The 12,811-nt window shown below is 24.2% G+C and overlaps 1 protein-coding gene across 4 annotated transcripts in view; it reads right to left on the minus strand.

Annotated features, from left to right (window-relative positions):
- The window catches only part of LOC129981204 (muscle-specific protein 300 kDa-like), a 293,675-nt gene that overhangs the window by 19,240 nt on the left and 261,624 nt on the right, over nt 1-12,811 (minus strand). For all 4 annotated transcript variants that reach the window (XM_056091946.1, XM_056091947.1, XM_056091945.1 and 1 more), the window contains 11 exons: nt 12,386-12,685; nt 11,199-11,522; nt 10,726-11,034; nt 8,708-9,013; nt 6,742-7,041; nt 4,665-4,807; nt 3,791-3,965; nt 3,357-3,620; nt 3,127-3,189; nt 2,028-2,330; nt 1,210-1,527 (listed from right to left, as the gene is read on the minus strand). In XM_056091946.1, coding sequence (XP_055947921.1) covers nt 1,210-1,527; nt 2,028-2,330; nt 3,127-3,189; nt 3,357-3,620; nt 3,791-3,965; nt 4,665-4,807; nt 6,742-7,041; nt 8,708-9,013; nt 10,726-11,034; nt 11,199-11,522; nt 12,386-12,685 — 2,805 coding nt within the window. The remainder of the gene's footprint in view (nt 1-1,209; nt 1,528-2,027; nt 2,331-3,126; nt 3,190-3,356; nt 3,621-3,790; nt 3,966-4,664; nt 4,808-6,741; nt 7,042-8,707; nt 9,014-10,725; nt 11,035-11,198; nt 11,523-12,385; nt 12,686-12,811) is intronic.

Genomic DNA, 12,811 nt, shown 5'->3' on the forward strand with positions numbered 1-12,811 from the left:
TATTAAAAAGTAAGTACTACTAAATAAAATAATAATTTAATGTATTTGCTACACATGAACATTTATGAAGCATAAATTAATATAATGATTAAAACAATTTTTTGTCAACATAATGGATAACTAATTTTAATTCCTTTTATATAAAATTCTTGTAAAGAGAGAAAAAAAAATAAGTATACAAAATAATATAACTTTGAAATTCAATTATATTTTAATATATTTAAATAATGATTAAAAATATTTATCAGTATATTCAGCAACAACGTAAGTTACGAATTAATTATTATTGACTTATGTTTAGCTTAATGATTTAATTTTAATAGGTACTTTTCCGTTAGCCGGGCGCAAATGGCGCCAATTGTGAACCAAACACGAATTTGGCGTAATAAATTTGGTGGAGTTCTATTTTATTTTGCGATTTTTCGCTTGCGCCCGACTAACGGATTGTGAACAAAAAGCGAAATTGGCGTAAGTAATTTGGCGGAATTCTACATTATTTGGCGATTTTTCGCTGGCTAACGGAAAAGTACCTTTTAATAGATGAAAGAAATTTTTAGATTGTATTTAACAATAAAAGTATTAAAAGTGATCTCTTATAAGAAATTATAAAGAACCAAGTTATAAAAAACTTTTAAAAAAAATTAATATTAAAAATAGTATTTAGAGAAGCTGTATTAAGAATGTATTACTAAAAGACTTTTTTTTTTTTAATTTAGTGAATAACAAAGAAATTATTTAAATCTAATTTTAGAAATTAGGAATTAATTGAATTTAATAAGTAATACAAAAAAAGGATTAAATAACAAAATATCATTAATATAATTAGTTAAAACTGGAATATTTTAAGAAAAAAAATTAAATTTTGGGATTACATAATTAAATAATACAGTACTTTAAATATATACTCATAAAAATTGTTTTAAATATTTTAAATAAACAAACAAGAGGCACAAAAAAACAACACAAATGAATTCAAAACTTTCAATCATTAAAAAAAAAAAAAAAAAAAAAAAAAAAAAATGAAAATACAATTTTTGGAAAGAAAAGATGGAAAAAAAAATCACAATAAGTTTTTTAGTAACAAAACAAACAAACAGTTGGTTTAGATTATAATTCATTAAATAGTAATGATAATAATAATATAAAGTACACATTGTACCACATAAAAAGTTCCAAAAAAAGTATGCATAGGAAAAGGTAGATACATACTTGAACAAGTGATATTTGTTCTTCTATTTCAATAGGTTTCAGTATTCTTGGATGCTGTTTTAATTCTTTTTTGGTCTTATGAATCCACATTTTTACATCATTAATACAATGCAAATACGTTTCCCATAAAGAAATGGCTTTCTTCAGTTCACTTAATTTAGTTTCATAAACGATCTCAAGACAGTCCCACTCATTCTGCATTTCTTTAAAGCATTCAACCAATGAATTAGAGGGATCCCCAGTTTTGCATTTCTTTAAACCTTCTTGAACTACAGAATGTAAAGTTGGTCGGTAACTATGAATGTAGATGTCAATTAACTGTAAAAAGATAAATAACAAATTAAAAATTTGTATATTGGAGTATCATGAATTTAAATTATAATTAAAAAAATTCAAATTCGGTATAACATATAAGCATGAAAAATATCCATAAGGTTAATAAGAAAATTATGCAAATTACTATACTCATAATTAATTAAGGTTAAAATAATTTGATTAAGTTGAGATTATGATTAGGTAATACAGGTTAGAAGGAATTAGGTAGTAAAAATATATATGCAGTAATAAATGTGAATATGCCTCAAAATTTATAATTGTAAGAATAATACTTTTAATTGGGCTTTAATGACAATGATTCAAGATAAGACATCCTATATTCCTATTAAAAATTCATTTTGTAATAATTTATTTAATTGCTAAATCACCTTTATTGATGAAATAAAAATTTGAAAAATAAAATATAACAGAAAGTAACTTCTATAGACAATAAAAATGCAAATATACAAAGAACAATTTTAATAATGTAGACGAAGTCTTACCTGAAAATTTATAAAGAACTTTAGAAGCTCAAAGTAATCAGAAGGCATCTCAGAAAATATTTGTTTAAAGGATTTGAGAAATTTGAAAATACAACTAATATTCTCTATGAAAGAATTGCTTTCGGAATTAGCTTTCCTTAAATTTATGTAGAAGGCAGTCAATCTGGAAGTTGCTTGTTGAAGGCTTATGAATGTTCTTGCAATACTCATGGCAATTTCAAAATTTATAGTATCATCAAAAAGAAGTCTTCTTCGAATGCATTCAACAGCAGAATAGTGAGAAGCAGCATTAGAAAGGGACATCTTTCAATAAAAAGAGAAAAATAAAACATTAAGCATTTAATCATTAAAAAAAATATTTTTTATAAATTTCAAATATTTTTTATAATTTTTTTTTATAATTTTCATAAATCTTTTAAAAATAAATTTATAAAACTTATTTAAAATTGTTACAGTGGAAAAATCCTACATTTTGGCACAATTATTACTGTTACTCACTATGTAATAAAAATCATGTTTGACACATTATAACTGTACAAAATTATTTTTGATCTCATACCCATAACCAGCTACACCAAATTTATGAGATCATTTATTGAGACCTATCATATACCGAGTATACTATCATATACGTAATACTGAGAATAGGTCATCATGAAATCATTCTAATAATATTTGTATTATAATTATAAGCTAATAATGTTCTTAAAATTACCAAAATTCAATTATATATATAACAACTGGTAACTTTGAAAATTTATTTGCAAGAAAATAATGTTATTATGAGGGATATATTTTATTAAAAAATGATCTAATATGTTGTTTTTTTAAACACATTTATTTAAATGCATTAACTATAAAAGGGAGAAAAACAACAACAAACTTATTTTTTTTTTATGTTTTGAAACTAAATGCAAACATTTATTGCATAAAATATATAAAAGTATAAATTTGAAGTGAGTTATGCAACAAAAATCAAAGGTTTGTTCATTTACTATATAATCATTTTTTTGAATAGGAAAATAATTGTAAGTTTAAAATAATTTACAGAAAAAAATGTAACAAAAATAGAACTAAAGAAGAAAAATAATGAATTTACCTCAGTGGCTGTTAAAGCAACTTCAAGTTCTTGTTTGGATGATGGAATATCCATTTTCAACTCCTGAAATAAATTTTAAGAAGAAAATTGATATATATAAATAATGAACAAAAATATAATTATATTTAAGAGTAGAAATATTCAGCTAAAGAACTCTATTATTCTGTATTTGTTTTCGTATTCTTACTTATATTTCACATTTAAAAAAATAATTAACACTATATGCTTACATTTTCAATAGAACCAGCAAACAATGCAGCAGACTCTAAAATCTTTCTGTCATCGTCTTCTTCCTGAATGTTATTCTTCAATGATTGATGACCATACATTGTAGCACTGTCCAAAGATTTGAGAGACAATTCCAATAAGAGTAGTTTATTTTTTGTACATTCTTTAACTGAAGGATGTAATAAAGAACTGCTTTGAATCTTAAACCCAATTTCTTGAAGGGACACTAATTGAGTACGATTCTTGTTTAATCTTTCCATTACATTCTAAAAAAAAAAAAAAAAATGGAATTTCTCAGTATTTTTAAAAGGCATTACAGAAACAAAGAATCAAGTATTAAATATATGTCAAATATAGAAAGCTAACTCAACATATAAACTCATGATAAACTCAACATGAAAATATTTTATTTCTCTCACTGAATTTTTTTTTTTACCTCAAATTCTTTGGAACTATCAGATCTGCTGGGATGTGAATACATCACTTCATACCAAGAGCTTGATAAGAAAGATGAAAGTGTCTGGAATGATGAATCCAATTCATTCCATTCTTTCAGAAGAAATGATTGATCTTCAAGCAATTTTACAGTTGTTTGTTGGAAATCTATCCATCTAAAAATTAAAAGAAAAATATAAAAACAAAAGATTATTTATTTTCATTTTATTAATTGCTCAGAAAATAACAAAATATGGAATAACAGGAAAATACTAAAACATGCATTTCAAAATTGGCAATGAGAGAAGAGTGGAATATATGATAAATTTCATGAAAGTAGCTAGATTAAAAAATATATATATATATAACTTCAAAGACTTCAATTACCTATGACTGCAACAGTAAATCACTAATACTTTTTCTAGTATCTTGTATAAAAATAAATGGGAAATATTAGAAAATGCATTTTAAATACAACTAAATGTTTAGTTTGACCAGAATATATATTATTTATATATAACAAAGCAAATATAGATTAGTTATATAGAAAAGTCAAACAATTATTATGAATTAAAATAAAGATTTTTAGAATAAAAAATTTCTACAGCAGATAAATGCTTAACAAGAAAATGAATGTTTTATTTAATCTTATAAGTAATATTTGAATAAGAGCTGTTAATAATTTAAGAACTATCAAACTAATTTTCAGAACTAAAATTCATTTCATTTTCAACAAAAATGATTTAATATCATAAGTAAAATCGTTTTCCATTTGAAATATATTTTTAAAATTGTTTTCCATAATTATTCAACTTAGTTTGTACTATTTTGAAAGATATAAATTGTTTTGCATAACATAAAAAAAAAAAACTTACTCTTTAGTACATGATTCAATTCTGTTTTGAATATAAGACCGTGAATCTTCACTAAATACATTTAGATGTATTTCAAATTCGGATCCTATGACTTTGAAACGTTCCAGTCGTTCTTCATTAGCTTTGATATCTTCCAATAAAGTCTAAAAAAATGATTTCATGATTATCATTAAATATTTCTTCAAAAGTGAAATATTTAAAACATTTGACAAAAAAAAAATATATATATATAAATAAATATTAAAAAACATAAGTAACTGATTTTTTTTATGTTGTAAAACACAAGTAAAATAAAGAAACGAGAAAAATAAAGAAAATTCATAGGCTTATTTCAACATATCACAAATGTTTTCATAAGATATTATTTAAAAACAATCAACTGATTGAAAATTCTTTTACAATCATTGAATTTTTTAAAAGTTTCTTCTAAAAAATAGATTTTCTTTTAAAAAAAAATGTAGTTTTTTTTTTTTTTTTGCTTTAATTCTATATACATAGCGTCCATTCTAATAATGGCTCAATAGCTAATTTCTAAATAATTAAAGAACGGGCATATATTTCTAATGGAAAAATGCTTTCTAGTGTGTAAAGAATTAATATTTTTTTTTTTATAAAATTTCCCCTGAAATTGTTTTACTAATTACATTCAGTAAAACAATTATGTCACATTGAAGATTTAAGGAAACAAATTTCTATATTCTCTGCAACTAAAATTGACTGAGATTATGAAGCTCCAAATACATTATTTTAAATTATTTTGGATCATTTCAATGAAGGAATGCTTTGAGGGAAATACGCCAGACATTTCAAGATATTTTCTTGAGGCGGCTTTTGATTGCTCTACAATAATGGTAATCAAAGTTTCATTACTCAATTTTTGTTCCAGAATAGAACTCGCTTAAAATTCTAATATCTCAATAAAATTTCACTGAATATTATTAATAAAAATTGTGCAAGATATAGATTTTGCAATTATTTTTCCCAGAACATTAATTGATTCAAACAACACGCAAGTTTAATTTAAAGCATTTTCCAAACTTGACGTAAATTCCTAGCTCTAAAATATGAAGAAATTATTTTTTAGCCCTGATTAATATGAGAAAGTTGCACATTAAATTGCACAAGAGATGTTATCGACCTTCTTAACTGTTAATGCAGCAAATAAATGAGAATTAATAATTATTTTATAATGAAAACCTACATTAGCAAGATTGAACTGTCTTCTTTGGGCCAAGACGATGTTAGATTTCGGACTTTCTAATTCAAAACCATTCCATTTTATTTACTATGCTTATAAGCAGTTTTTAAATATCAAATATTATTATGACAAACTAAAATAATCATTAATTGTGAGTAATCATTAAGAGAACTGGGTCCAATACCTCGTGCATTAAAAAAAATTAAATACGCCAGTGATAAACAAAAAAGTTGTAAAAACTTTATAACTATTTTTTTTTTATCACAATCAAAATATTCTAATACAAAGTTTGTCAGAGTTGTTAATTTGCGAGCCAGTCAGCTAATTTCAGGTGCGGGGGGAGGAAATCCACATCAATATAGAAGCAAATTGAGCACACATGGAAAGAAAACCTTAAAACAATGTTCTGAATTTTATGCAATATATGATTGAGTTAAGTGTGAATACAGGTTTTTGTAAATTGAATGAAACCACAAAATTAAAATTCTGGAAGGGGGGGGGAACCCCTCACCCTCATGTGGGGTGGAGGATTAAAGTAGAGGAGCTTCGTCAATTGTGTATTTTGTCTATCTGATAACTGGGACCTATTCCTCAGCGTTCTACTTGATTGCAATAAAAAAAAATCTAGTTTATAGTATCATACAAATATTATTGAACTTTTCAATTAAAATTACATTTGAATAATGTAATTTAAATAGATGAAATAAAAATTTAAAATTATTTCAATGAAAATACATTTCCCAATATATTTCCTGGTATCATGAATTATTAAATTTAGAACATGCAGTTTATAAATAATATTCTTGTATTTATGATATTCAATAAATACCCATAAATGTTTGTAGATTAAACAAACATAAAAAAATAGTAATCACTTACTTGGAGTGTATTGATAGAATCATGTAAATGGTCAATGCTAACAATTTTGTGGCAACAAATAAACAAGATATGCTTCTTTTGGGAAAGGAACGATTTAAGACATGTCTCAGCTTCTTGGTAACGATCCCACAACTGTAAGTTTTCCTCCAATTCATTTATGACAGGAGATATTGAACTTCCAACAATAGAAATTTTTGCCAAAGGATTTGGAAGATTTTCAGTTTCAGCAATTTCAGTAATTTTTGGATCGAAGCAGGCCAAGTCTTGGTAAATTTTAGGACCCAATAACTTTAGGAATTCCTGAAATGAAATAGCTAATTATATCCATTGTTATTATAATACAGAATACACACATTATATAAAAAAGTTAAGAAAAAGGCGGTTACATATTTGTTTACATTACAAGATGGAAGTATACTATGTATGATTGGCATGGTTATACTAGCATAAAGACAAATCCATCTAGTAATACATTGCAAAAATAATAAAACATGAGATAAAATATAAAAAAGTCTGATTTGAAAAATATTAAAATACCTCAAAACTATATTTTTGTCACATATTTCTTTTTTTTTTTATCTCCTTCAATCCATATAAGTTTTAAAAAAAATTGTGTGCTTTGGTTTTGCAAAAATCAATGTATTGAATATACAAAAGTTGTTGCTTCATGATTGCAATAATGTAATGATTAATGATAAATATATAAAATGTTTTACCAACTCATTTAACATGTTAATACATGAAAGTCATATATAAGATACGTTTTATCATATACATATCAAGTTCATCAGTAAATATATGTCTACTGTCAGCAACACTGAGCAAAGTTAAAAATATTCCTTTAGTCCATGCCATTATCAGATGTAAAATCTCAACTTCTATTTGGTGTATAGCAACAGAGGGAGATTTTTTTACTGTTTAAATTGATTAGTTTATTGTGTGTGAATAAACCAAAACATAAATAAATAGCAAAAATAAACTAGCTGATGTTAGCAATTTTTATTATCTTTATATTCTCTCTTCACAAACCAAACTGTTGGTTATTGCTAATATTATCTTCCAATATTTTTTAAAAATTTGTATAAGGCATTGTAACTTTTTCTGATAAGGATCACTATTTGCTTCAATCCTGCTTCAGGTTTGGTTTGAGTGTTCATATATGAACATTATGAACAGAGAAGATACTATTGTAAAGAAACAAACCTTTTAACATTATTATGTTTTTACATCTAAAGTATATTGTAAATAATTATATATATTATTTCTTAAGCATAATGCCAATGTACATACTATGGGCATATCTTTTAATTATAAAAAGAATTGTAAATTAACATACAGATTCATAATATTGTTGCATTATAGTTACTTGATGTAATGAATTTATTTCATTCAAAAGCAAATTTAGATTAAAAAAGAAAATGAATTAATAAATATTGATTTTAATATAAACTGGAGGTATACAACTAAAACGAAACTTGTCTCTAAGATGTTCTACAAGTTATCTGTTATTGTATTCATGAAAAAAAAAATTAATGCAATGTCTAATTTGTTTTAACTAAATTATATTTTCTCTATTATTTCAAAATAAATAATTAAAAATCATCTTAAAATAATATTATTTCTTGCAAAATACATATTTTTTTTATTTATATGAAAAGAATGATGAATTTTTTATTCAACTTTTCTTTTTAACTTGCTTTAAACTATTATTAAGAATGACATACTAACAAATCTGGTTTAAATTGTTTTTATGAATTGTTATATATAAGTAGGTAATCTTTCAACTAATTTATTGAAATAAATAACTCATATTTAATAATACTAAGCTTCATATTTCAGACAATGAAAATAAAACCTATTTACTGATCATCATATCAAAATGCTACTTAAATGTGAAACATAAAATGAAAAATGATGTTCAGACAAGAAGGGTAACAAAAAGAATTTTTTCAAGCATGCTGCTTACCTTGAGTTCTTCCTTGGATTTGGTTATTGCACGATGGTCCATCTGCCCCATCTTGTCTTTTATTCCATTCAGATAATCACTAATCTTATCAACAGTGTAAGTCATTTCTGATGCAAGTCTAGAATATTCCTCAAATTGTAGAATGAGAGTCTCGTATTTTTCCAATTCAAATTTTAGTTTCATTTTCAGGAGTTCAACTTTATTTTTATCAAATGATTGGCCTTTATCAGTTACCATCTCTGTCTGATCTTCTTGCTTGTCTGTGCTGAGATAATCAATGACAATATCCAAAATTTTCAGGAAGCTCTAAATCAAACAAGGAATATAGCATTAAAACACAAAGTTTATATCTAATTTTAATTTCTTTAGCCAAAATCTGACAATAATGACAGATAAATTAATTTAGTTAAAAAGTGGTCATCCAAAAAGCAAAATATGGTAACACAATACTTAAGGAATTATATAAAGTTCCCACTCTAATTATTGTCCAATAGCTAATATCTAAACCGTTAGAAATATTGTTATATTTCCAGTTGTAAAAGTGTTCTAAATGACAAATAATTATACTTTATGTTGTTTGAATTAAATAAATGTATGATAAAAAAATTAGAAAGATATTTTTTATAACAGTATACTGGTTTTAATAGTCATATTCAGTAAAATATTCTTGATGTATTAATATTTTAAATAATAACAATAATAAAAAAAGGTCAACTCTTTTGCAACTAAAACTAATCAAGATATAAAGCTTTGAACATCACTATTTTAGTTGATTTCAGACCATTTTGATTCAAAATTCAAAATTTTAAATAATAAAGTTGTATTTCCCCGAATACCAAGATTATTTTGATAACTATGATTGATAGGGATTTGGGGCAGAAAAATTTAGAATTTGTAATTATTTAGCAGTACAATTATCAATCCAATATATATCATCCTATATATCCTTTGGACTCTTTTTCTTACAATACGTTTATCTTTCATAATTTAGAAATTATTTTGGGGCGATATTTAAAATAGACATCGTTTAAAATTAAAACAATTTATTTTGGAGGAAAAAATGTGTAGAATATGAAACAACTCAAAATTCACACTGAAAATAACTTTTGCAGAATTAGAAAAATTCTTTTGAATTAAATTTATATATATATAAGAGAAATGTGCCCATTATATATAGCATTATAGCAGAAAAAATTATTTTATGATACATAAACATTTATGCATTTAATATTATTTTAATTTATGAATTTTAATTTTCAATGAGCATATAATAAATATAAGAACATGTATTCTTTATAGTTATAACTTTCAGAAGCCAGTAAGCATAATTTTATGGAAAGTCAACAATTCTGTTTTTGCATCAAAATTTAACTAAGCATTTAAATTAGGTTATTTTCATAAATGGTTTATAAAGTAATTTTTCTTCTATTTTTTAGCTTTGGATTAATTTAATTTTCATTCATTATTTTGTCCATCTCATACAAAATAGTATATAAACTCAAATTAATATCTGTTTGTGAAGAAATACTTTACAGAATTTTATAATAGACACTATTTTCAATTTCCTTCAATTAATTCTAATGAACTCAATGATTAATTATTTATTATATAAATTACTGGTTAAAAATTTCATGTACATAAATAAAAAGGTATCTATATCTTTCTATATACATGTAGATATATATAAACTATATATGTATTTCTTTTGGAGATATATATTTGAAAATATTCGATAAAGAAGTAATTTATGATAATTTTTTTAAACAACTTAAATCATAAACAATATTTAATTAATTTTCTGCAGGAAATATCACAAAGATCTGAACTGTTATGTAGTTTTATAATATATGAAATGATAATTCTAATGTTATTTATAAAGCCATGGCTATAATAAAGCAAGAATCCTGAATTAGAATATCAATTAATATTGATATTCTAATAAAAGTACAATAAATAAAAAAAAATATAAGATATTACAGATTAATTCAACAATTATGGTAAAAAAATTTCATACTTACAATTAATTTGTGTTTTATATTTTTCATTTCTTTAGGATTCATCATACAGTTTGACGATATATTATTGAAATTGTCCTCCACATCTTTAACCCAAAATTCCATTTTTTCTTCAATTCTGGTCTTCTCTGAATGAGCAATTTTCTGCAATGCAATTTTTTTCAGACTCAGGCAAGACTCAATAATCTGATTCCACTGAGAAACAGCATTTTCTAAATTTTTAAATTCTTCTTTGGAATATTCTTGGAGACTATCATTATCTCTGATCCAAATACAGATATTTTCTCGATACAGAATTTCTGTTTCTATTTTCTATAAGAAAAAAAAAATATTCAAGTATTTGAAGGAATATAATGATTAATTACATAATACATTTTTAATTGCTTAAGAAACTAAAATTGATACATTTCAAAATTTCACAACTTAAACATATATACACTAAATAAATAAAAAACTCAAAATATTTAATTACTTACTGACATATCCTGAAGAAATTTCAAAACACTGTCATCACTACCCATATGTTTAATTTTCTTTTGCATTCGAACGATTTGTTTATTTGTTGAGGACAAGCATTGTTGAAGATCATTTATCTCATTTTTGATACTTTCCCATTCTTTAGAAAATATCACCTTACTCAATTCTGAATCAATATTGTGTTGCAATTCCTTAAATTGGTCAATGACTTCAGTAGAAGATTTCTCCAAACTTGGAATTTCAATATGTGAAGACACTGTTGCTTTTAGTTTTTTGATAAGATCAATATCATTCTTGAAAGCTGAGATATTCCACTGGAGATCCTAAAAGAATACATAAAAATTATTAATAAAAAAAGCTGTTACAAAATAAAATAAAATACTTTATAACATATACTATTAATGTTAAATACCTTAGGCCAGATTTGGGAAAACTTTCTTTTTAATGAAAAAGACATGCCAGGTGAGTTTATTTACTCTCAACTGTAGTATATAATATTTGTTTGTTTAGGTTGTTTGATAGCTAGCTTCAGTTACTAAATAAAAATGCTATGTTTTTTAGACGACATTTTAATATAACAGCAATACCACAGACAAGATAATCCATACAAAATCAGTTACATAATTAAAAGATATTTATAAAATTTTAATGAATGCTTGTGAGTGTTTAGATTTCATAAATTCTTTCACTGAATCAAATAATTTTAAAAATATGATTTACATACCTCAGATATTTCTTTTGTTTATAAAAATCTCTTAATTAAGCATAAATCAATATTAAATGATTGGAACATGCACTTTTAGTTTTAATATTGGACTAATGCGAATTTTAAAAGAACATTTCTAAAATCAGCTAAATTTACTTAACATTTTGATAGTATGAATTATGGAAATTTACTCACAAAAAGAATTTCTGTTTTCATAATTTTTCTCTTTTTGTATATACCAAAAATATAAAACTTTATTTATAAGAGAAAGCTATTAAATTGATAATAAATTGAGTTACAAAAAAATGAATGAATTTGAAAATTAAAAATATCTGAAGGAATGTATGCTTAATTATTTCCAAAGTCAAAAAATGGTAGGGGTTAAATTATTTAATTTCTCTCAAAAAGTCATTTAACCACTTTCTATGAATCCTTATATGATGTAAATAATAAAATAACAAAATATTTTTCATTGCTTACTTTTAAAGTATTATAAGAATGCTGGAGATTTTTGTTATTAGAAGTCTCCTTGCTGAATATCTGATTTTTTTCTTTCAACCAGCAAGAGCTATTTTCAATCAATTCTTCCAATTTAATTAGTTGAAGTTCCCATAAATTCCAATCTTCAAGCTTCTTTTGGCCTTTCTTCATAATATCAGCTGCTTTGGCAACTATACTTTGGTATTTTTCATCTGCTTCAGAGGTATTAGCTAAGTTGGATGATGTATGGTAATTCTCTTTGACAGTCCACAAAATTGCCATCAAAGATTGCATCAGATTCTAAAGGTGAAATAAAAGGTAATGCATAAGTTATTAATCACACATATGCTAATGTTCATAACACAACAGGCAAATATGATAGGATTATGTTTGTACTAATATGCAAAAAATGTTTTGTTATAATAA

The sequence above is a fragment of the Argiope bruennichi genome, chromosome 8, assembly GCF_947563725.1.
Source record: "Argiope bruennichi chromosome 8, qqArgBrue1.1, whole genome shotgun sequence".
Lineage (NCBI taxonomy): Eukaryota > Metazoa > Arthropoda > Arachnida > Araneae > Araneidae > Argiope > Argiope bruennichi.